Below are 26,871 nucleotides of genomic sequence, written 5' to 3'. Positions count from 1 at the left end.
TGGCATCCCTAATTCGGGTATGTTTTGAGGCTGAAGGTAGTGGAGAGGGAAATAATAAGAGAAAGATGAAGGTGGGGAAGTAGATGGCTATTCAGGTATGGTCACTAAACATGGCTAAAGCCATTTCAAGCAATGTTTCAATTCTGAATAGTGGTCTTACACCAGGGAGATACTGAGAGTATCTTCCACTCTGGAACCTATCACAAGTATACTAAATATTATTTTTAAATTATTAAATTGTTTTAAATAATCACTCACTTAATAATCAACACTACTGTAGAGCAGAGGCTAAACGCGTATTGCGAACCAAATATGGGGCCAACGTGTGAACACTGTTGGCGGGTTGTCTCCAAAATTTTTTTTTTTTTCATAATGTGTATTACCAATTTATACAATCCTATTACAATACATATAACTTTAAAGATTTAACAATAATATATTTTGAAGTCCTTGTCTGAAATGACTCTTGAAACTTTCGAGGCTGAAAGAGACCTAAAGATTTCGTTTAGCAGCACCATACCTTTGAAATGCTATGCTGGGCCAGAAAGTCCGTTCTGTCATGTGAAATATAGAACAAGTCGTGATGCGATACCCTGTAGTTGTTCAGTACGAACAATTTATAGCATTTCAAGAGGTATGGGCTGTCAATGATCCTGTGCAATGGATTGGGCCAAAGTGTACAGGCGTATTTCATGAATGTTTCAGTACCAACAACAAAAAGTTTCTCATAGTTTATGGTATATGGACTTTTGCAACTGACTTTAATTTCTTTCTTTTGTAATATCTAAGCCATTTATCTTGGATATCGCATGTCGTGTGGCGTGTTTTTCGTTGTTCTGCGTGATATTTGTCGAATTATAAACATATAATTTCGTAAAATATTAATAAAGAACGTAAAACTGGAGCTAACACGTCGAGCGACATCGGCCTGATCTTCTGAATTACAGTACAGTAAGTCATTTCATATTTTAGTGTAGGTGAATGGACTCCACGTCAAATCAGACTGCTGGAATAGGTGACACGTAGGCTAGAGCGCACTAACTGAAAGACACACTTGCTTAGCCGAATTATTTAAGATATGTGCAACAATACAGCCATTTATGTTTATTTGGATCAGTCCAGGTCCAGAGTCATTTATATTCCGCAGTATATTTTTCCATATGTTTTGGTTTACTTATTTATAACCGTATTTTTTACTATCAAAAGACCCGCAGTCGATCAAAACGGACAGTTTTACAAAATGTACACGCGGTCTGAACTAGTTAAAAAAGAAAAAATAGCAAGAACGGAATTTTATGTAAATACGAGTTCAGTGTTCCAGCATATTTTCATGCCAGTCAAAATAAATAGTCCTCTATATGAAACTGTGTCAAACTTTTTGCGTAAATATCTTTATCCATTTGTCAGTAAACTATACGCGTAATAATTTGACATATTGCTTTAAAAATACGACATCAACCTTTCCCCAAAAGCAGGAATTATCATAGCATTTGATTGCAAACCCTTCTTTCAACCTCAATTCAAGTTTTCATGTAGTTATCGTGCAAATGATACCACGTTCCGACTTCAGAATGTTGTCATGAATGAAATTTTACTATATTTTTATGTTTGTTTGTAAAAAATCCAATAAGAGTTATTCAAACGTCATCCAATAAATGCCCTGATGGCATTATCATATAGCTCTCACAGCCAGGTACCTATTTACATTAATTTCATAACCAAAATTGTCTCAAATCTGCCAAATAGCGCTAATCATAAACTACCATATGGATTAAAATAATCCCAGTTCTATCACCGGTCTTGGCGTTATCTTATTCAATTCTAATCTGTTTATGTAGTCAGCAATCCTGGCCATCATCAAATCATTTTAATTGTAAGCAAAATCATTTTTCACTGACAATTGATTTCTTTTCTTTTTGTATTTAACTCTATCATTGTTTGTATGAGTGTCTTCCTTCAGTCAGTATTGAAGTCAGTTAAGAAAATAAAAATAATACAGCACATGTGGATTTTTAACAAAAAAATGTATACATTTACTTTAGCCAACGTGGAATCTGTTTCAGATTTAAAATGTGTCTAATTTCGATGCTCATAAGATAAATTTGCCACATATCAGAAGAATGTGAGTAAACATCTGTTATTTGTGTGTAATATGTACAGAGACACTCCAACTATAACACAATGCTTTCTTACAAACACTTTTTCTAAACTATTGAAATATGTACCATTATTATATGAGTTATTTTATTTGATGATAACATTTGGTAGGCAAATTTTTACAGCACCTCTTTTTTTAAATGTCCCCTCAAAGGCGCTGTTAATGTTAAAAATAAAGTATTAATAAACATGTATTTTATGTGATGTCAGATTCCACTTGAATTCTGTTTTAAATTCTTGTTCTGTAATTTAAAAATTGTCTTTTGCCGTCTACTTATTTATCTATGGTTAACTAATGAATTGTTTTTTTCTTTATGCAGTGTTACTGTAACGACTTGGCGCTAACAAGGACACTGAGAGGAGAGGAAAGATGATCCAACAACCGCTAGAGGAGGCGCTCGTGGGAGCCGAGGAGCCCCAGCTGGAGGAGAGGGAGGATGAGGTGGTGGCAGCCCCCCCGCCCGTGTTTACCTACAATGACCTGTTCCCCCCCCTGCCCATGGGGCCCACCACCCCCCACCCGGCCACCGGTTCCAACAACACCGACAACATGCGCGTTGGCTCTTCCAGCGTCACCCAGGTCAGCCTTATTCTATATAATCCATTACTTTTGTAAATAATCTCAAGATGAATTGATTATTGGCTGAATACGTCGGATTCCCATCCAGGCGTCGTGAGTTCAAGTCCTCCATCATTGCACAACTGACATTTTCCGCTGATGGTATTAGAAGTTTTTCAAATATTGTCAGGTTATTCATAACCCAGGAATTTTTGTCATTCTTTTAATAAATGAAAACATATTTGCCTATTTTAAGACCCTGCTCTGAGATCTCTGTTGTAATCTCTCTGTTACATACATTGTTTATGAGAAAGAGAGATTGGTTACAGTGGAGTTATCAGCGGTATGCCATTATGGACATGTTTGGTGGCCAGATCTGAATAGCCAGGTACTTCTCCACCTTCCTCTTCCCATCTCCTTCCCCTTCTTACTACATTCAGCCTCACAACATACCCGAATTAGGGATGCCATAGTCTCACTGGCATCAGACAGTTAATAATAATAATAATAATACCTGGATGACTTTTATAGCGCCGTTTTTGTGCAAAAACACCTCAAGGGCGCTGTACAAACTTATAATACATTTCTACAGTGTTATTACTTAACTATTTATGGAGAAAATATACAGTTCAATACTTACCTGGTAGGTCACTTGAGATTAACACTTAATTAACATTATAGTTGTGAAGTGTTGGCATTAACCCATATTATCCCAAGCATATCTAGACTTGTACGATTTTGATGAAAATTTGGTCTTAGCACCTTATAATGTATGTCATAAAAAATCAATTTAAAAAAATAAATTATTTCATTTATTTGCTGAGTTTTGAAACCGATCGATTAATCGATCAGTTGGAATATACCTACGTGGGTAGTATTCATAAGAATGTTACTTATTGTGAAATAAAAAACTGTGTATATACCATACTTTATTATTTTTTATAAAAAATATATATTTTAAAACTGTTTGGAATTAATTAAGACATTGTGTATATCTATGAAATGTATTTTGAATGGAAAACGACAGAACATTTCTGATGTAAAGCGACATTGCACGTTGAACATTTCATAAATTTGTTCATGACATAATCCACATCGTGTAGATTTAATTTGGTTGACAGTGTGATGGGCCTTTTCATCTAGCCTTATAGAGTCTGGAACCCGTTTTATAACAGCCAGTAATGACCTAGGCACCAAAAGTTTCCCAACGGAGATGTTCGAGGCTTCTTTCATTAGAAAATATGTCGTAACTATATACCTGGTAAATGATAATAGATCATGACAACTGTTGCCCTTTTTCGATGCTGAGGATATTTTATATAATTGAAAGGCATTGTTCACACACGCATTGAGAGGGAACATAAGTAGTTGCCAATACCATCTCTTCAGCCTAGTGGAAATTCGGTAGCACCCAACATTTCGATCTAGGCGATCTACGCCGCCCATATATTTATTATAATTTATAAAAGACCTGGGTTGATCAACATCCTTTTTTTGTTTGTCACAAAAACGCTTGACCTTTCCTACAGGTTCTACACCACACTGCGTAGACGCAACCGTCACAGTAACTCTAAAATTGTGTTTCCCTTTCTGAATGGCATTTTTTTCAGTTTCTGAACGCAACAGCTCAAATACCTCTTCATCAAAAAACAACTCGAAAAATTGTATTGGTGTTTCAACATCTTCAAGGAAACTGGGTATTGTGGTCACTTGTTCAGGCTTGTCTGGAATATCTATAGCCCTCCAACGTCTAGATACTGGAACACGTTTTTTTTCTGCGGAGGTGGTTTTGCTGATGATGTACTAGGCGTAGGTTGGAGAGTGTGATCGTCCAAGAAACTGTCTTCCACGTCAATACAAGTTTCTGTAGCAACAGTGGCCCTAAGTTCGGCTTCTGCTAATAGTTGTTGCCTCGACAAATTATTTATATGGGTAGATTCCTCGTCACCACCATCTTCGTCACTTTTATCATAATTATCTGGTGGAGTAATATAAATATCAGCCGATAAAATATTTGTGTCATCTTCCAGATGTGAAATAATTTCATTTACTGACAAACTGTAACAAAAACAACAAAAAAATCTAAATAAAACCTTCATATGAATGCATAACAACACACTGGTATATCATCCTACTGATCGAAAAATCGATCACTTTATAAAATACCAATTTTTCTACCCACAATCAATTTTATAATAATTTCAATATGTTACAATATTGTGAAAAACATTATTCTAAGTATAAAACCACAAACATAAATAGAATTATATTATAATATACCAAAACTACTTACGTTTTACGACAAGACATATTTTTTAAGAAAAATTGCCTTACAAACAGTTTATATTGGAATAATAAACGCGGAAATTGTGAAACGTCAAAAATACTGCTTGACAACTAATAGTTTCAGGTGTACCAATATAAAAAAATTAACAACGAATGTGTTCACAATTTCACATAAAAAAATAAAGTATCAACCGATCAAATAATCGATCACTAGGAAGATATGGGTTAAAAAGGTTAATTTGGCCTCAGAAAACAACACTGCTTTGATTGCACCCAGTGACAACACTCCCTAAGGTCTGTTCAATATGAATTCTTTCTGTTTCTATGCAGAAACAATCTGTTCTCTCACCCACATCACTTATTTGTCCAATTATTTGAAATGAACTAGATAATTAGAAAGCACTTATTGATGAACCAGATTAAAAATAAATTACAATCCTCATTCTAATGTTTATCTTATAACAACTTTTAACTGATCTATTTTTACAGTGAGTTAATCTTCTATATATAATATAAATATATAAATAAAAATGTTTGTTTGTTAACATCTTAAATCTTTGAAAGTTCTTTACTGATTGCTTTGAAATTTTGACACAACGTTGCATTCGTATACGCGTGTGTTTTTATGTACCTATATTATACACGGTGTCCGGAAACTCGTAGTACAAGCGGGAAACTGGAGAATCTACACCACATGGGGAACCCAAATAAACATAAAGTTTTTTGATTTGAGCATTTTCACAAAAAAAAAAAAAACCAAAAAAATATATTTTTCAGCTATTTTAGGGTTAAAGTTTTTTCTGGTGTTTAGGGTTAAACAACAGATGTTTTAACCCTGCAGAGCAGAAATATTTTATGATTACACCGGATTAAATGAAGGGTGATTTCAAAATAATGCTTCAAATCCGAGTTTCTTCATTTGTTTTACTTTCAAATAGTTTTAATTAGTTGGGTACTTTGATCTTCAGTAATAATTTATAAGAATTTGATTAAAAAAAAAAAAAAAAAAATCAACTTCTAACTCGATTTACTCGATAACGAAAGCTCAAATCAAAAAAATATATACTACAAAATCGATTCCAAATGTGATGTAGATTCACCAGTTTCCCGCTTGTACTACGAGTTTCCGGACACCCTGTATAGATGTCATCTGTGACAGGTAAAAAACATGCTTTTTTGTAAAAAAAATACACTATCTGTCGGACATAAAAGCAATATGCGCTATTGTTTCTCTATCTGCGCATACAGACTGGCCGGGTACAGCTAGTTTTATGTATATATTATCCAACGTTAATATTATTTATCTGACAAATTTGCTATCACCCATGTCAACCATAATACAATTTATTTCTTCTAAAATTTTTAAACATTATATTCAGGGACTGCATTTAACAAACTAACAATATTCATTACTATGGCATTGGTTTCATGCATTTCTTTTAGATTTCATCCCGCATAGCTTGCGCCGGGGATTCTGATATTCCATTATCTGAAGCCCTGAAATGATAATAGTTGTGCAAAATGAATCATTGGGTTGTTGTTCTCATTCGTGTGATTTCCAACATAGGTCACAATGAAAGAAACAATTGCACACCATTCTGAATATGTTTAATCTTAATAACAGATAATTAACTAACTAATTAACACACTTCTTGCTTTCTCTGTATTTCTCTTATTCATTGACTTCTTAACCCCGATCGCTCTGAAAATTCCCCCAATCTGCTGATTGTGTATTTATGACATTCTGAAGAGATCTGAAGTAGTAATCAGCAACTAGGTAGGTAAATATCCAGATACATGGAACACGGTTAATATGTACGAATTATTTTAAACACACTTTGAATCAGTTTAATAACATTGAGAAACAACTATTTCAGTCACCGGAAATCGATAGTTATTTTGTTAAAATTAATTGTTCACTTTGGTGGCCATTGTTATTGATGTGAAAGTTTTAAAGTAATTTTTTTTTTCTTATTTAACTCAAACTATGAACCTAAGAACCTAAATTAGGTTCCTAGTTTAGGTTTAATTAAAAAATAAAGTCGCCTAAAAACCTATTTTTTTATGGCAAACCAAGACGTGAAGAAAAGATGTAAAATTATCAGTATTTTGAATTAAACAGAAGAGAGACACTGTCACAGAAATAATTGTTTCTCATTGTAATCTAACCGATACAAAGTATTTAAATAAATAAAATGTGCATAAATACTTGCCCTCGTTCCCATGTGGTTTCAACCTGTTTTGACTATTAGTGAGATCAATTTATTTTACATCAGTAGATCCCCTTATTTGTATTGTGCTAAAAATGTTGCAATCTTTTAATGCATATTTTTGCCCGTGCAGGTGTTCATGCTTCCCTTCGCTGAACGCAAGCAGGATCACTCGGACAAGTTTGGCGAGGGCGAGTCCGTGCGCACGTGCCAGAACATCACGCGAGAGACTGGCGCCCACATCGAGATTTCCAGCAGCCGTGACCAGAGCCTCACCTTTGTGGTCACCGGCAAGAAATCCGCCGTTATTGAAGCTCGCCGTCGCATCTCCACCAACTTCCAGACTCAGGTAATGCCCTCACCATGTTTTGCTGTAGATTTTCGATAGTCAACGTTTCGTGAAGCGTTTCACTCTCCATCCAACGGCTGATTTGTAATTACGTATCACACACACATTACACATCTGCTCTGATCTGATTACATATCTGCCCTGATGATGGACACTGTAACGCCTTCCGAAACATTAGTTAAAGAAGGAGGTAGCGCATCATGGCATAATACCCCAAACATTCAAATTTATTCACCTCAAAACTTTGTTATGCGGGTTGGTAACTTTTGGCTTAGTCACTGTGTTTTTACTTACCACGGCAGTATAGCCATGGCCGAATTATTTGAGTTGCTTTATGTTATTTGAAGGTTAGAAATTAACACATGTGATACATCTATTTGACTTGATATAATACCTATATGAAATGAAATTTTTTATCCTTAATTAAGTTAGTCCATTCCTACATGACAATAAACTATTGTCGAGCATTCTGCTAATCGCAAATATTATATGTGCCAAAAGATATACACAAAATTATAATATTGCAACTTCAAGTTGTTTTTTAACGTTAAAAATTGTACCTTTGACCTTGATTACGAATATTTGTTAACAATTTCATTGGTAAGTATGTAGTTCATTTTTTAATGCCGACGTTGCCCCAAGTGACGAATTATAAATGTGGCAATAAAGCAGTTGCAAATTGTCCAACGTCCAAGAATATTATTTAATCAGTTACGTAAACTTTACATACATTACACACTTTTAAATATTTTATTGTTTAAACAGTTGTTGTGTTTATGAAAACAGCGATTGGAAAAGCACGTGACACATTCAAGGATTGTGCCCTGTCAGCCAAATTATTATTAGAACAAACAATCTAATTATCACGCAGATTTCTGAGCGTATATTTATCGGTTCTTCGATATCGAATACTTTCTCATTCCCGCATAGCTTCGTCTCTTACTGTAAATACGTCCCAATGGACGAGGGATGCTATTGGTTAGTTTTCATCTCGCCGCTCTGGCTTGCAGATGTGATCTCTGAAAGGGATGTCACAGCTGTGAGGACTGATAAAAGGTCACGTTTTTGCTTTCGGCCATCTCTGGCAAGCGACGCTTCGAAAACCTTCAGCTCCAGAGTTCAGCTAGCCCAGAGAAAGAATACTTAATTGAAACCCTTTTGAAACCGTTTTTGTAAAACAAAGGGTAAAGGGAACATATAACATTCAATTGGGAGGATCCATACAGGTGTAATCTGTTCCTCAGTGAACCCATAAAGACATTTTTAAAGTTTATTACACTTACTATAGTTGAACGACTATAAATACATGTCATACTTGCAAATTGATTGTACCAAAAATAAAGACTAGGGTTCGCCGTTAAAATTGTCCACTTATTCGATAAAAAATAATAAAATTATTTGATTTTACACCCAGCTGGGCTTTTATGTGGATTTAAAAAACAGAATATACCTTGTGAGCTATCCGAAAAAAAAAAATTAAGTTTATTTTTTATAATCCCGTTATAATATTGAATAAAGAAAATCAATGAATTTTATTACTGGAAGAAATATTTTGTTACTTTAATAACGCAAATAATATAACCAATAACAAACTGCGGCCCTTCTTCCACGGGGATAAGCAAGTATCCGATATTCGCTGATTCATGTATCTTGGCGACTACCGCCATACATCTGCCGACATTTTTTTGTTTACTCAGCAACGCCAGTCTCCCGCAACTAGCCGGGCGAGGTTATTCCCACTCGCCTCGTCTAGACTTTAAACATGTAGTCAATTGTGTCAGTCATTATGTAACAATGTGTGTGCCTTTAATCAATGCTAGGAACAAAACTGTTTACGAAGAATGACAGGATATAATCAAAGACAGCTACAGCAACTGTTTGGTTGTAAGTATTCTAGTTTGACATTTCGAGTATTCGACAATGATTGGTGGCTACACGGGTATCGTGATTTCAGTAGCGAAGTGTAAAGACCTTCCTTTCCTGAAAAAGACTGTCCACACAGCATAGGCTTTGGTGGGGTTAATGTAAAAGAAGGTATGATAATAAGAAAACAGTTTAGGAAACCAAGGATAAAAATGGGCTTAAATAATGTTTAGATTAATGAAAATCTCTATTACGCTAAAATAAAGTCTCTATCCACATCTGTCTGTTTGTGCGATTAGTTCTTCTAAACTATGCAACAGATTTTGAGGGTTTTCACTATCATTTAGAGAATTTCTTCCAGATGGTTTGTATATACATACAGGGTGTATCGGCACGTACCCGACAAACTTTAACCAGCTATTCCTTAGCATATTTGGAGTAAAAAATCTTATGTGCACTTATCTGTCCGGTAATGTTTTTTTTTTAATAAAAAAATTATTATTCATATTTTCACCACATGTCACCACTGTTTTATCCTTTGTCAAAGTTTGAAAACCCATTTGGCAATATTTTATTCGAATTCCGTTGAATAATGCACGTGTGTACCTATATTGGCGCACTTTTACAATCACAACGAAATGGCACGGCACCATTCGTCTCATTTTTAACTATTATTATTTAGTGTGTGCGAAAGAGCGAAGACGCTTTTCGACATACTTGCTTATAACAGCTGTTGAACACGAAAAGAAATGCCAATGACAGTGATGTAGTGTGGAAATTTTAAATTTTTTTGTTTTTAATTGAAAAAAAAATGCTACCGGACAGCAAAGTGCCCATAACATTTTTTACTCCAAATGTGCTAAGGAATAGTTGGTTAAAGTTTGTCGGGTTAGTGCCGATACACCCTGTATATATAATAATAGAAAAGTTGAGCAACACTGGGTACACGTCAGCTAGTGATTCAATAAGTGTAGTAAGACAATAAACGGGAGACATTGTGCTGCAAACACAACTACACAAATTTATTCAGTGTCTTAAAATGTTTAATCACTAATTTGTTGCAACGTTGGAACAGATGTCTCGCCACCAAATTAGGGATGGCATATCTTCAAAGAAAGCAAAATGAAAGCAATCTTATGTAAACATTATTGCGATGTTGTTATTCTCAGTAGAAATTATCACAATGTTATTACTATAAGTACAAATTATTCCACTGTTGTTTTAAGTAAGTACACATTATTGCATTTTTATTCCACGGAACTACCACATTGTAGGTAGGCCACTGTAGATTATTATTCAAATTAAAGTTATGACGTGTATTATTAAAAAAGGATTATTGGTAGACGTGTTATGGTTAATGACCCTTGAATTACATAATGTAATCTTATCTTTTTAACACTGTTATCATGCATGTGTTATTTTATTGTCTTGTAAGTTCATGTGTTTCCATGACATTCTCGTCATTATCAGATTATGTCAATTGAGATAATTTTTTTAATATTATATTATAATTAAAATTACTATTTTATTTAGGTAAAACATTTGTAGTTAATCCGCAATTATAGCTAAAATAATGGATGAAATTTGCATAGTAAACTAAAATTCAATAATGATTTGCTTTAATCCACTAACCATTCTAGTGATTGGTGTTATTAATATACATTTACATAATATTATTAAAAATTTAAATACATATTTATATGGAAGCACTGCGATGTCCACCTAAATTTCAACATTTATCCCATATTAGGTTCTATACATTTGCAATGTTTTTACAAATTAATGTTTTTGCAAACTTGGCATAGTATGCCAAAAATCACTCGATTGGTTAAGCTAAGAATAATATATATTTCTCTACATTAATAGGGTAGATTGAAATTGATTTTGCGGAAATAGCAGGTTTAACTCTGAACTGATTTACTCTAAAGTTATAATGAAATTCCCTTATCTTCTGAAGTATTTTTAAATTTACAATATTGTAAAATAATATGTGAGTTTGAAATTGCTTTAAAAACAGCCGCATGAAACTTATTTGTAATCTCAGTACCATCCAAAGTGGAAGATACTGTCAGTATCGCCCTGGTGAAAGAGGTTGTCTCCTTTTCTGTCAATGAAATTTCATATTTTTTATAAATGTATCATATTAATTACCACGCCGAGGACAGAAAAAGACAAGCTTGTGATGTCACAGTATATACTCGGCGGTACTGTAGCACTGCACTGCCATTGGAATTATGAATTGTACTGAATTACACCATACGTTTTACCCAATTTTACTCTGAAGCTCATAACTTCGTCATTTTTTTAGATATCTTAACTAATTTTACTGTCGTTATTCTCAACCCTTTAAATATAATACATTTTTATCAAAATAAATAAATTAGGAGACAACTTCATTGGCGATGCCATAGTCTTACTGGCTCTGGACAGTGGGAAGTGGTTCTTGAATGCGTGAAGCGGACATTCGTCGACTATATATTCGCTTGATCTGATGTTAGTATTGTTTGTTTGTTTGTCCAGGCTAGCAAGCAAATCAGCATCCCGAAGGAACACCACCGCTGGATCCTGGGCAAGTTGGGCCAGCGCCTGAAGGACCTGGAGCGCACCACGGCCACCAAGATCTCAGTGCCGGGCATCGACAGCCCCAGCGACGCCATCACCATCACGGGCAGCAAGGAAGGCATCGAGGTTGCTGAACATGAGATCCGCGTCACCTCTGATGAGCAGGTAACACATTACATCAGCATTATGCAGCTGAATTCTTGAAACAGAGCATTGACCAAAAGTGAAGAAAAGTAACAAACCTAACCTCTTATTTTATCAGGTTCAAACAACGGGTTAATAATTATGATGATTTGAAAACTCGTCTATCGTGGAAAGTATTCATTTCTAAGTTCCCGATCGTTACCCCATCACCGAAAGCATAGACTGTTCTCCCAGCCTGCAGGACTAACATATCTGCATATTTTGTGGCATCAACGTTGTCTTTAAAAGCCGAGCTCTGTTACTAATAGTATAGTTGATTTAAATTTTTTTTTGTAGTTATCCTGTTTGCTACATACATTTAATTGTTTGCAGTCCCGCAAGGCCTTTGAGCGCATCAGCGTGCCCAAGATCTACCACCCCTTCATCTTCGGTGCATACAACGAGACACAGACCGCCATGGCTGCCGAGACCGGCGCCCGCATCAACATCCCGCCATCCTCCGTCATGAAGGACGAGATTGTCATCGCTGGCGAGAAGGAAGGAGTGCTTGCCGCTAAGGCTAAAGTGGAGGCCATCTACAGGGATATGGTAAGTTCCTGCTTTTATCCTTGCGTTTTAATAATTATCTTTTGTATCACCTTATTCCGGTTTGTTTTTATTGTGTGTTTGGCGATGTTGTTTACTTTTACAACTTGGTTCACCATTTTCTCCTGCTAAAGATGAGATATTGGCTCTATAAATTAATAATCTAAGTTACTTCATCCTCTTCGTATTTCCTAGTTCTTTGGTGATTTCCACATAAGGTTTAGAAACTTAGAGCGGATGGATTGAGGAATCCAAAATATACATTCTGTCACGAGAGTATATGATATGCAAGTGGACAGAAGAAGTCATGAAAGTTTCGGTAAGACGTGGCGTGACCGAGTGAATTGGGTAATTTGCGTATAACATATTATTACTCAAGCGTATAACTGAAGAAGTTAAATATACACGGTACACGGCACATTTTATTGAAAACACTTTGTATCAGTTAGATAACAACGACAATCAACTACAACGACAAGCAACCAGAGATGGAAAATAATGTATTTTAATTGTTATTTCATTTAGATTAAAATTGATTGTTCACTTGTCGTCCATTGTTATTAATGTGAAAGTTTTAAGTTTAGTTTTTTTTCTTATTTTATTTAACCCAAATTATGAACTTAAGAACCTAAAATAGGTCCCTAGTTTGGGTTTAACCCTTGAGACGTTGTTGATTTGCACGGATCGAACCTTCTACAAGCTTCCATTTTTTCAAAGACAATAACAAGCACTATTTCGTTCTCTTTCTGACATAAAAGAAATATTTAATTTTTAGATGAGAGGAAGAGAGATATATGCATTTTAATAATGTGCGGTCGTTCTGGGACAAATATGGTCTTAGGAGAGTATAATGCGCGCACGGCATTTGGGACTGTTTGGGTCTTAGAAGGTCCCAATGGTTAATTAAAAAATAATTTAAACAAAACTAGTCTGAAAACCTATTTTAATATTGTTATGTCAAAATACGGAGTGACAAATCAAATTATCCATATTATGAACTAATTTAAAATTCATGATTTTCCATTTCCGGTTGCTGAAATAATAAATCGTTGTTATCTAATTGATACAAAAATTGCCTACCGTGCCCTGTGTATCTGTATATTTACCCTGAAGATTATTAAAAAATGAGATTAAAGCAAGGAATTTTTTGGATTCCATCAGCTGCCTATCTCTGTAATGGTGTGAAGGTTAGTTTAAGTAAATTTGATGTATGAGTTGTTGGAGGCTTTAGGCTGCAGGGTAAAGATTGGCAAACGAGTATTGGAGAGGGCACCACAAGATGTTTCATTTTTGTGTTCTTTAGGAAAAGCGCTGCACGGTGGTGAGTGTAGAGGTGCCCAAGTCGCAGCACAAGTACGTCATCGGCCACCGCGGCTCCACCATCCAGGAAATCCTCAAGGAAACCGGCGTCTCCATCGAGATGCCCCCACCAGACTCCTCCACCGGCACCATCAATCTGAGAGGACCCCACGACAAGCTAGGACTCGGTGAGTACCATCCATCACAATTAGAGAACAATGCAACCTAACAAACTGTTATGATATGAAAGGGTGTATTTATGTAAATGACATTATTGCCTTGTGAAGGGGGAGGTATTGAAAGAAGACTTGAATTATCACTGATTTATTTATCGGATATAATACACTTCATTATCGATACAATACAATCGGTGATACAGGTGCAGAAATTATATGAAATTAGGAACCGCCACAAAACTATGCTGTTTCATAAGGCAGAAGTTATGTTTTGTGAATAATTTTTCTGTGATGAACTCAAATCGTAGGAATGCAAGCAATATCATCCACATAAGCACTTGTCTTTTAATTCACCATTCTTACTTCAATAGATTGGCACAATTAGAATAATAAGGAAGCCATTGTTCTCTAAGGACGAGTTGTTTCGGAGAATTTGAACAATTCATCAAATTTCAACGTTCATTTTCGGGTTATGTGAAAGACTTATTCAAGTTCTGTTTTTATATCATTGTAGGTTAGTTGCTTGACAAAACTGAAATAAAAACAGAACATGAAAAAATCTTTCACAGAACTTGAAAATGAACGTTGAAATTTGATGAATTGTTCAGATTCTCCGAAACAACCCGTCCTAAGTAATTATCTCACAATCTGTTGGTCTGTATAATCCTGGTAAACCCTATTTATCTCTTAAGAAGTGACATCTATCGAAACTATTTAAAACTACTAGTAAAGCCACCCATGCTTTACAGTTCAAACTATATGGCTCGCAGATCTAGATGTCCCCCTCTGACCCCCCACCATACGAAAGAAGAAGAAGTTCAAACTATCACTCAGAAGGAAGAGAACGATCGTAAATTAAATATCAAACTTATGATGTTTTTACCTACTGTCATAATTACAACTAAGTTTTCTTCCACCTTGCAACAATTTTTTCTACCTATTATCACAATTCTGAAAGTCAGAGTCGTTTTTTTTTTATATTGGGTGTGTTTATTGCAGCTCTGTCCAAGGTGTACGAGAAGGCCAACTCTCGCTGCACCACCAATGTGACGGCCCCCGCCTGGATCTACAAGTACATCATCGGCAAGAAGGGAGCCGGCATCAAGAAGATCACCCAAGACTTCCCCAAGGTAATTTCATAAGCCATTCTATCTTCGTTACTGGGAGGATATACTGAAATACCAATACACACTTTATAATAATGATTAATCTTCAAACGTATTTCATACTGTCCACATTTTTTTTATTTATATTAACTCTAGGAATGCCAGAGAATTAATGTTATTTTGAATATTGAAAAATACTGATGTGTACTGAAATAAATTTTATTCCCTTGGTAAAGAAATGACGTATCTAAGTATTATTTTAACATGTCATTTCGTCACTTGCAAACATTGATTTTTTATCTATGAAAAAGTGCATCGCAAATTCCATGTCAAATGTTATAATTGTTCATTTTCAAAAGTTATAGAACTGTATTTATTTACAGGAAAGCCTAAATATAAGTATATTTATTGTGAAGAACGCTCATTTAGCTGAAAAATATGAATATTGTTTCTCGGAATATAAGTAGCTATCCTGGAGAAAGTTCATAGGATATATACGATTTTACGAATATATAAACACATTTCTAGTACATGGTACTATTTACAGAAACATAATTTTGCAAAAAACAAGTGAGTTATTACGAAAATAGTGTCAACTGGCACATGTCGTGCCACTCGGCATTTTAGCTGGCACACTAAAGGTTAAGTAGGGTGTGAAAAGTCAGTATTAAAGCAAAATAATATCGACGTTAGTGTATTGTGAATTAATCAATGAGGTAATGTAATTTCAACGTTTATTAACAAACTAAATCATCTTATAATTGTTTTCTTATGTAAAATTGCAACACATTTGTGCGCTATTATAACATTGATATTAAATGGCGCAATCTCTAAAATCTGACACCCAGCAAATTAGCGATTAATTTTTATCACTTGATGTGTTCATCTATTGGAATAATGCTTGTGATTAGAAATTGGAAAGTCTTGTTTTTATGGATGATAATAATCAGTTGTATGTATAGGTTCATCTGGAGTTCCCCGAAGGAGATGACAAGATCAAGATCGAAGGCCCCCCCGAGGAGGTGGAGAAGGCTCAGGCGGAGCTGGACGCCGTCGTCCGGGAGCTGCAGAAGACCCTCACCTTTGTGGAATTCCACCTCGACCAGAAGCTGACCAAGTTCATCGTTGGAAAGGCCGGAGCTAATGGTGAGTTGATGCTTTGGATATTTATTTTTCATGAACATTCATTGCCTTTCAAAAACAAACATTCTCAATTTTAGAGACAATCTGAAATTTACCTTTCGAATGAAAATTATGACATCTGTCAAAATGTTTATGTTTGTTTGTTTGTTATGCAAAAGGAATACACATATCAAATATAGAATTCTTAATTAATTTATTAAAATAATTTTGGAGTCATCTGGAATCATTCCCACAGTCAGTTCCAATTTTGAAAACCTAAGCAAATCCCGGATGTAGAGGTTATGAGGTATATAATATTTTTTCTTGTACAGTAAACCGATTGAAGGACGAACACCAAGTGGCTATCAACATTGGAGAGAATATCAGAATAGAAGGACCCCGTGAAGGAGTGGCTGCTGTGGAAAAGGAATTAAAAGAAATGATTAACAAATTAGAGAATGAAAAAGAAAAAGAAATCAGCATAGATCACAAGTACTTCAGGAGTTTAATAGGCACCAAGGGAGATAACATCAAGGAAATCAAAGAGAGATTCAACAACCAAGTGCAAATTATTGTGCCAAATCCTAGCGAGAAACGCGATATTGTCAAGTTAAAAGGACCCCACGAGGAAGTAGAGCAGTGCCACAAGTATCTCCTGAAGGTAATCAAGGATCTGACGGTATCATCCTATGTCCAGGAAGTTCCCATCTTCAAACAATTCCACAAATTCGTCATCGGAAAGGGAGGAGCCAATATTAAGAAGATCCGCGATGAGACCCAAACTAAGATTGACCTCCCCGCGGAGGGAGACACCAACGAGTTCATCACCGTTACGGGCAAGAAAGAGAATGTCGAAGATGCCATCAAGAGGATACAGAAGATTAACGATGAGCTAGCTAACGTAGTCTCCGAAGAGGTGACCATCGCTCCCAAGTTCTACAACTCCCTCATCGGAACGCGAGGCAAGCTTGTGCACTCCATCATGGAGGAGTGTGGAGGAGTCCAGATCAAGTTCCCCCAGGCCGACAGCAAGAGTGACAAGGTAACCATTCGAGGACCGGCCGAGGATGTGGAGCGAGCCAAGAAGCAGCTTCTGGAGCTGGCCAGCGAGAGGCAGCTGTCTTCATTCTCCTGTGAAGTGCGAGCCAACCCCCAGCATCACAAGTTTATCATCGGCAAGAACGGATCCAACATTCGCAAGCTGCGCGAGCAGACTGGAGCCAGGATCATTTTCCCCGGAGAGGCTGATGCTGACAAGGAGGCCATCACCATCATTGGTAAGATCTTTTTCCATTCTTATAGACAGTAGGAAATATTTTCTTTATTCAGACATTAGTCTGTTAAAAATGGTTTATGATAAAAAATCTGGTTAAAAATGTAGTTAATTAAAAAAATATTACAGTGTTCAAAAATGTGATAAAATCTTATGTGGGAACCTTATATTATTATTATTTAATGAGCAGGCACCATTCTGCTGATCGCCCATATCTAATTTCACAATAAGTTCAAGGTAATTGAGTTGATTTCACTTCTTCGCAAGATCCTGATTTCATAATAACTTACTTGTTTTTTTGTAAATTGTCCTGTCTTACCAGATATAATATGTTCTATGATAATATATTTTTTTAAATGGTATACAATCTACCACATGTAGTTTACCCAGAATAGCTTGCTATATTCAGAGAAATAATTTTTTAAATGTATAAAGAAATGCTGGCATTCAAGAGGTCACATTAAAAAAATAAATCAATTCTTTCTTCTCTCCTAATATGAATCCAATAGAGCTTTGAATTGAATTATATTAGTAGCACGGATGACATGTAGTGAAAGTTTGTTCCGTGCTTTGATTAGTCTGTTTGCAAGGAAGTGTTTCTGGTTTCTTAATGTGTGTTATGTGCTGGTTTTACTGCAGTGTGCAGTGCAGTCAGCGAATAGTGTATAACCTTATTTTGTGATGGTGACAGGTCGCCAGGAGGCCGTGGAAGAAGTGCGTGTCCGCTTGGAGGCCAGCATCCGCGACATCGACAACATTGTGGAGGGTGAGACAGAGGTGCCGTCCAAGTACCACCGCCACTTTGTGGCCAAGCGAGGTGAGGTGCTGAGCCGCATCTCCGAGGAGTGCGGCGGAGTGCAGATCTCCTTCCCGCGCCATGGGGTCGCCTCTGACCGAGTGGTGCTCAAGGGACCCAAGGAGTGCGTCTCCGTGGCCATCACACGCATCGCCGAGATTGTGGCTGATTTGGAAGCACAGGTACACTAACCTACTCCTTTCTTCCACAATTTTTTCTTTTATTCATGGTGTTATTACCTGCATGCCAGAGCGGTGACCTCTTTGTCTCTTATCCTCTTATCTCTGCCTTGGGCAAATAAAATTAACATTACACAAGAGTCCCAACTGCTCCCAACCATCTGATGCTAGTGAGGCTATGGCATCTCCAATTGGAGTATGTTGTGAGGCTGTAGGTAGCGGGGAACAGAAGGGGAGGTGGAAGGTAGCTAAGGAAACTCGGCTAAAGTTATTTCAAGCTTCAACTCTGAATGATTGTCTTTAACCGTGTTATGTGCTAATAAAGTTTGTTGTGTTGTTCTCCAGGTGACGATCGAGTGCGTGATCCCGCAGGTGTACCACCGCAACGTGATGGGCGCCAAGGGCCTGAAGGTGCAGGCCATCTCGCGTGACCACGAGGTGCAGATCAAGTTCCCCGAGCGCGAGCAGCCTCAGCTCAACGGCCAGGCGGCGGTGAACGGCGTCCCCGAGGGAGAGGAGGAGACGGTACCAGAAGACGCCGGGCCCCGTCCGCAGGACATCATCCGCATTCACGGCCGGGAGGATAACTGTCTGGCTGCCAAACAAGCACTGCTTGATCAGGTCATTATGCACTTTATTCATTTATAATTTTTTTAATCAAAAACCATTATTTTTCCGGGGACTGTTCGACTGTCCATTCAAAATGGGCCAATTGTTGATTTGATGGTCTTCAAATGTGATAAAGTCTGAAAGACTCCATCTTTAATCACAGAATTTTAGATAATCTATCATTAGTATTATTGTATAAAAGATCGGGGTGGCTCCCACTGCCAAACTAAATAAATCCATCTGAGCCCTGGCATCCCTCAGCACGTCCATTAGTCTGCTAGTCATTTCCATACCCAGTCTCCTTACATTAGTCTTCTTAACGCCGCTCTGAATGGCTCCTTCCTTTCAGTGCCCTAGCATCTGCATTCCTTCTGATTTAAATAGAATTGTATATCTATAAAATAAATCAATTGAACCTCTCAAGTTATTTTAATACGTACCTTCTCATAGGTAACTAATTAATTAGCAATGATTTCTATATATATTATAGTAATATTACGAGACAGTGAGATTGACTGTATGTTTTTGTTGTTGGCAGGTTCCAATCACCATCGAGGTGGAGATGCCGCACGAGATGCACCGCATGCTGCTCGGATCTCGCGGCCGAGAAGTTCGCGAGTTCCAGGACAGGTATGATGTCCATGTGATGCTCTCCCCACCCGAACAGAAGCTGGACATCATCAAGGTACTGCTTCCTACTTCTGTTACTTTCATTGCAATTTCTCTAATTGTTTTTAAATTCAGCGCACCGAACACTAATAAGTCAATTATTATTGTTTTATGTATGTGTCCCTGCAACACTAAGACACTGCTGGCATTATTATGTGTTGTTAAATTAAATTTGTGATTGTGATAGCTTGCTTCAAATCCGTCGACCCCTTGAAATAACAGGATCCCATCTGACACAGCAATGTAACCATTTGTAAAAATGGTCAGGTCTAGGGATATATCTTACTTGCTAATCCACTCGTTCGAATTTTGGCATGTTATGGCAAGTCATCGATCGCTCAAAAACGTTTTGAGCGATCGCTTGCCATAATGTGCGAAACTCAAAGAACCTAAAAATTTGGGATAAACGTCAAAATCTAGGTGGATTCATTGGCTTTAAACCAATTGAATGAATTAAATAATATTATAATACACACCACAGTGTTTATGTGCTGGGGATGGTTCATTAGCAGTACTGACTTAAACTGAGTACAACCAAGTCTATTGGTCAATTTGAAAGCACCAATCAATGTGGATTGTTCTGTTCAACTGAACAATGATTTCAGTGATTCTTTTCTACGCATTAAAAAAATAAAAAAAGTTCTATTGTCCATTGCTCATCTATAATAATGTGCATTTTGTTACCAGGTGACTGGCACCCCTACCAATGTGGAGAAAGCCAAGGAAGCCCTGGAGGAGAAGAAGATGAAGGCGTACGAGCTGAAGATGGAGGTTGACCCGGAGTACCACCCGGTGGTGATTGGGCGCGGTGGTTCCGTCATCAACAAGATCCGCGCCGCTCACGACGTGCAGATCAACCTGCCCAAAAAGGGAGACCCCGAGGAGGGCACCATTACCATCCAGGGCCTGGAGAAGGATGCCCTCGCTGCCAGGGATGAGATCCTCAAGATTGTTGGCGACCTGGTAATTAATTATGTTTTGAACCTTCTTCCTGCATGTGCATCGTAAAAGCAAAAAGGCAGCTGAAAATTTTCAGTGGTCACATTCTGATAATAAAGATTATTGTAATAAAAAGGGTGACTCCATAACTAATCAAAATGACAATCCAACTCACCTTTAAAAAGTGAAACCATGTAAAATAGGTTACGTCGGTTAGGTTTATATGTTGGTCTTTTTTTCATTGCTTTTAATGACTTTATATAACTTTTTAAAAAAGGTGTGTTGAATTGTCATTGTCCCAGTTATCTGGGAACCGTACAAGTAGGAAAACAGCTAATTAATTTAGTAATTATTTTCGCCAATAATGACTAGTTGCTGGCTTTTTAGTCAACGTTGGTTAGGATTACCCATCCTTCCTCATTGTTGCAATGCTGCCAATACATCTGTGCCAATTGCTGGATAATATATTAAATTTCCATATTTGTTCATCTACATAATTGCAAGAAATAAAGCCAACATAATAATATTGTGATCATTTTTATTTTGTTTGTAAAGTTGTACTAATTAATAGAGGTATCAACAGATGGCACTTATTTCTACATTTGTGATTTGTACCGAAAGGCATGGCCTTTTTCAACACTAACACACTTGAATGGGCATCGTGCACACACAGCACACTCGTACATTTTTTGTGACAAAGAAGACAACATTTGAATATGACTTGTGTGTCCATTTTGCATATTTAGTTCCTGCGTTTGATACCTTATACATATACAGGGTGTCCGGGGTGAAAGTGGAGTAACTTCGGGAAGTGATTCTACATGATGGTAAAAGTAAAAAAGACAAATAACTTTTTTTTGAAATTTCAACTTTTAGATGTACTTTTCAGCTACAAACGAAAAATTGCGCAGGCGTGTGCGTACTGCATTATTATTGCTTTTGGATCATCACTTTACGTTTACATACTTGCACGCAAGCTGAAGGTGGACATTTTGAAAATCTGTTGAATTAGTAAAAAAGCGATGACATTAGTTAAGTGTTTAATAATTTATTAATATTTTTTATCGTAAGTGTAAATTCGTATTATTATTTTAGTGCAGTTCTCTTTATTATTATTATTATGTAATGAGCAGGCAGCATTCTGCTGATGCGCTCATATCTGATTTCACAACAAGTTTGACAGTAATTGAGTTGTTTTAAGTTTGAACTAAGTCCTTTCTTCTCTCCAAATGTGAATCCAATAGAGCAGGGCTTCCCTAACTGTGAGTCGCGACGCCCTGGGGCGTCGCGGGATCATGCCAGGGGCGTTGCGAGGCAATCTTTATAGCGAGAATATCGTTCCATCAGCACTGCAGCGTTAAGGGTTTTATTACCGTTTGCGACATCATACTTGTGTGAGAAAGGTTTCTCTGCAGTTGCAGTAATTAAGAATAAGTACAGATCAAAAATAAATTTAGAGGCAGAGACGAGAGTGGCGATTTCTAAACTTCAACCTCGTTTTGAGAAACTATGCTCAGAAAAGCAAGCACATCCTTCTCATTAATACCAAAGAACAAAATTGCTTTTTTATCGTTTTTGCTTGCTTCAATTTTTGTTTTTATGTTGTGTTCTTTATTTTCGAGTGAGTGAGTGTCAAAGTTTTGAGTGTCCACGGAGATTTATATTTTTATTAGTAGTGAAGATTTCTTGGATGCTAGGGCAACTGTAATGTCCAGATAAAATTTTGAAAGTCTCGATCAAGTCACCCCTTTCTTGTAAGGTTGGTAATCTTAGTTCCTTGAGTCTATCTTCGTATCGTAGATCTTTCAGAGCTCTTGGTATTTTAGTGAAACGTCTCTGTACAGATTTATATCCTTTGCGAAGTAAGGACTCCATATTTGGAAAGCATATTCCAGGAGAGGTCGCACATATGTTTTATATATTTTTAACATCATGTCCGGTGTTAGGTCAAGGAAGGTTTTCCTGATTAGATATGTTAGTGAATTTGCTCTTTTCACAATTCCAGCGATGTGTGGTTCCCATTTCAAGTCCTGTGATATGGTAACTCCTAAGTCTTTGTTCTTCGAATTTGGTTTAAAACATCATAAAACAGATGATTTTGAAGCGCATTGTTATAACTTCGAACTCTCGGTTTACGCGTCACTGGCAAATAATAAAGAACATCACCAGTCTCGCGCTCGACAAGCACACAGCAAATTTATCGGATAAGTGTGTACCTCTACTGAGGATTTTTAGTAGGTACGTCTTTTTGTATGGATAAAAAAAAGTTGGAATTTCGGAAAAAGTTATTTATCTTTTTTGCTCCTACCATCATGTAGAATCACCTCCCGAAGTTGCTGTACTTTGACCCCGGACACCCTGTATAGTGGTGCAGTCAGCGTTTATATAAAATATTGGTATTTTTCATGTGTCTGACCTGCTGAACTTTGAACCATTTATGGATAAGAAGTTGAATCGTCTCATTGAACATATTATTATGCTGTGTTCTATTTTAGTAAGACTTTATTCTAACCTCATCCTATTCTGTGTCACAGAACAACATGATCAAGGAGGAGATCAGGATAGACACACGCGTACACTCACGCTTGATTGGCGCGCGGGGTCGCAACATCCGCAAGATCATGGAGGACCATAAGGTGGACATCCGCTTCCCGCGCAAGACTGGCGATACGGACCTGATCACCATCATCGGTGCCAAGGCCGAGAATGTGGAGGAGGCCAGGATCACCCTGGAGAACCTGCAGGAGGAATACGTAAGACTATTATTTAATACTAGGATTCCAGTAGACTTAGCTGCCATTTTCATATAAATGGTGAAATCCCCAAGAGGTTGTCTCCAGCAATGAAATTTCATGTTATTTACAATGTATCATATTAATTAGAGCATGCTAAGGACAGTACTTTTAAACATTTTTGGAAAATACCGAATAGTACTGAAAATATATGCCGTTGAGGTATTAATATTTGCGGCCGGCCAATAAGTGTGCGATGCCACGGTACAAACAATGAATGGCACAGTAATGCAGTTTGAATTATGAATTGCGTCTCGTGTGTCGTCACGAGACACGATTGAATATGGTCATAACTTCGTTTTTTTGGAGATTATGAAAAACTGATTTTACTGTCGGTATAAACTTTTTTAAATATAAAACATTTTCATCAAAAAATAAAACCTCATTCAGAATAACTTTCATATCAATAAGTTGGGAATTTATATTAGGTCGGGAATATTCCCAGATGCATCACTGGTCTTATGTCTATGATACTTATCCTTTTGGTTTTTTAGATGCAAGACGTCATGGAAGGAGAAATGCGCAGCAGCTACCGCAAGCCCGAGGAAGATGGTGCTCCGGAAGAGGGCGCTGCGGAAGCCCCCAAGCCCAAGGGACCCAAGCCCAGCAAGGCTGACTCCGTGGGCTTCGTGGTGCCCGCTGCCCCCTGGGACCAACCCACACCAGATACCAACTCCACCACGGACTTCCCGTCCTTCGGGCCACTCCCTGGTGCCTCAGCCCCCGTGGCCTCCTGGGGCCCCCGCCGCTAGCGGCCCCCTCTCCCCCTCCATCTCTCAGTCATCTCCAATTCATTAAGATTGTACATTCAGCTTTCCACGGGAGGCTTTTTAGTTATTTATAAAAAAGAGTCAGACAAATTAATTGAAATTTTCCGGGAACTTTTGCCCATGAAATATATTTTATGAATTTAATGTTAAGTGTTTAGAATTGTTACAATATTGATTATTACATTTTGAATACACCGATTCTGTGGCGTATTGATTTCATGTGAATTGATTGAGATTGTTATTTATGTTTATTTAAATTTGACTTGTCACATATGTATCGGAACTAATCCCGGGCTAATACTAATACTCGGAGCCCGCGTGGAATGTTGTTGCTGCTCGTCGGCCAACCTGCCGATGTATTGTAGGAATCACAGTCAATCACCTTGTTAAATACTGTCCACTGTCTGTAGTCATCACTACGGTGGCTAAACAAACTGTTGAAAGATATTATGAGATACAAGTACACATATCAGTGTAATCTTAATTTACTGTCATTTGGCTTTTGGAAGATGTCACGGAATGAGATATTTGTGAGGTAAACTGCATAAGGAAGCATATTTTTTGTCAATGTATATAAAGATAAATGTAACTAGATATAGGGGTATAATATACATAAATCAGATGTATACTTTCTTAATGATATATTTTATAACATAATAAAGAGCCGCTTATTGAAAGTAAATATGAGTGTCATGCTGGCAGTCTTCCTCGCTTAATCCTTCAGCAGACTTGTCCCGGATGTGATACCCCTCCCGCAACACTCACAACCCTCCCGAAAGTGCCACGAAGGCGCCCCAGGAATGCATGCTTGTTTTAAATGGATTTAGTGTTTATGTATGGTTCTGAGATGAAGGGTAGGCGCGCACGCCTCGTGGTGTGTGTTGTGTGTAGCGAAGGCTGCCAGTTTAACTGTCTTGTTGCAGTTGAAAACAATTGTGCCTTTATGCTTTCGCTTTTAATGTGTTGAATATATTTGTGCAAATAACGTGGGTATTATTTAAGGTTAATAAAGCTTGTTTCCGGTAGAAATGGGGAAAGTGTTGTGTCGGCTGATCATCAAACAAACTACTGTTACTTCACAATATGCCCCTTCTTTAGTCCGTTGTCCTCTGCCGGAGCACACTGGATAAAGTTACAAATACAGACTTGTAGTGCCAAACTGACTCTCTGTTGCAATAATAAATGGGCGGCAAGTGACGCGCTCCATTGACTTTTCTGATTCCCTTCGTTTCGTAGAGCAACAATCATGTGCGATGTGAACTCGTTATTGGAAATTATTCATTTGACAGACTGATAACAAAAATGTGTAAAATGAATTGGATGTAAACTAAAGATGTTTTGTAATTACTTTTGATAAGGATACTTGACATGTATATAACTTAAATCTGCCGTACTGATACAGGTATGGGTACAGGTACAGGTATGTAAATGCATAGGAATATTCCTCGGGGATGTAAGATTGAATATTATATATATTCCACATAAATATACTCTTCTGTTTTCTTTATCCTATCCATTATTATTCCCACTTGTATTAGGAGCTCATAACCTCTTGAGCTCCCCGACCAAGTAGCAAGAGCCTCGACTCTGGTTGCAGCTTCAAATCCAAATCTTCGCATACACGTATGGCATGGGCTTTTTCCACACTAACACACTTGAATGGGCATCGTGCACACACAGCATACTTATTTTTTGTGGCAAAGAAGGCAACATTTGAATATGACTTGTGTGTCCATTTTGCATATTTAGTTACTGCGTTTGATATCTTATACATATATAGTACTGCAGACAGTGTTTATATAAAATACATGTATATGTTAGGCTGTTAATAATATTTTTTTTAATGGGTAATCGCAGTTAAAAGATGATCATCAAAAGCAGAATTCTTAAAAAATTGTTCATGCAATAATACACATTGGAAATGCCTTCCGTATAGTATTTCCACTGCTGAATAGATAATACACATTGGAGATGCCATCCATGTAGTATTTCCAACGCTGAATAGATAATACACATTGGAGATGCCTTCCATGTAGTATTTCCACCATTGAATAGATAATACACATTGGAGATGCCATCCATGTAGTATTTCCACCTCTGAATAGAAAAAACACATTGGAGATGCCTTCCATGTAGTATTTACACCGCTGAATAGATAATACACATTGGAGATGCCATCCATGTAGTATTTCCACCTCTGAATAGAAAAAACACATTGGAGATGCCTTCCATGTACATAGTATTTACACCGCTGAATAGATAATACACATTGGAGATGCCATCCATGTAGTATTTCCACCTCTGAATAGAAAAAACACATTGGAGATGCCTTCCATGTAGTATTTACACCGCTGAATAGATAATACACATTGGAGATGCCATCCATGTAGTATTTCCACCTCTGAATAGAAAAAACACATTGGAGA

General features: G+C 37.1%; 1 protein-coding gene across 1 annotated transcript; it reads left to right on the top strand.

Moving 5' to 3' along the window:
• The first annotated feature begins 778 nt into the window (after positions 1 to 778).
• Positions 779 to 25,935, top strand: Dp1 (satellite-binding protein 1 Dp1). The gene is made up of 15 exons (XM_089634783.1): positions 779 to 951; positions 2,478 to 2,737; positions 7,346 to 7,561; positions 11,945 to 12,151; positions 12,503 to 12,718; positions 14,019 to 14,202; positions 15,190 to 15,320; positions 16,259 to 16,442; positions 16,751 to 17,695; positions 18,383 to 18,669; positions 19,012 to 19,287; positions 19,814 to 19,960; positions 20,632 to 20,907; positions 23,418 to 23,636; positions 24,170 to 25,935. The coding sequence occupies exons 2-15, from the start codon at positions 2,528 to 2,530 to the stop codon at positions 24,425 to 24,427; spliced, it is 3,756 nt and encodes a 1,251-aa protein (XP_089490909.1). The 5' UTR covers positions 779 to 951; positions 2,478 to 2,527; the 3' UTR covers positions 24,428 to 25,935.
• Positions 25,936 to 26,871: the final 936 nt, after the last annotated feature.

This window comes from Hesperophylax consimilis, chromosome 8 (assembly GCF_061612785.1).
Source record: "Hesperophylax consimilis isolate HC1 chromosome 8, BYU_Hcon_1.0, whole genome shotgun sequence".
Classification (NCBI taxonomy): Eukaryota; Metazoa; Arthropoda; class Insecta; order Trichoptera; family Limnephilidae; genus Hesperophylax; species Hesperophylax consimilis.
This window is presented reverse-complemented; position numbering and strand designations above follow the sequence as displayed.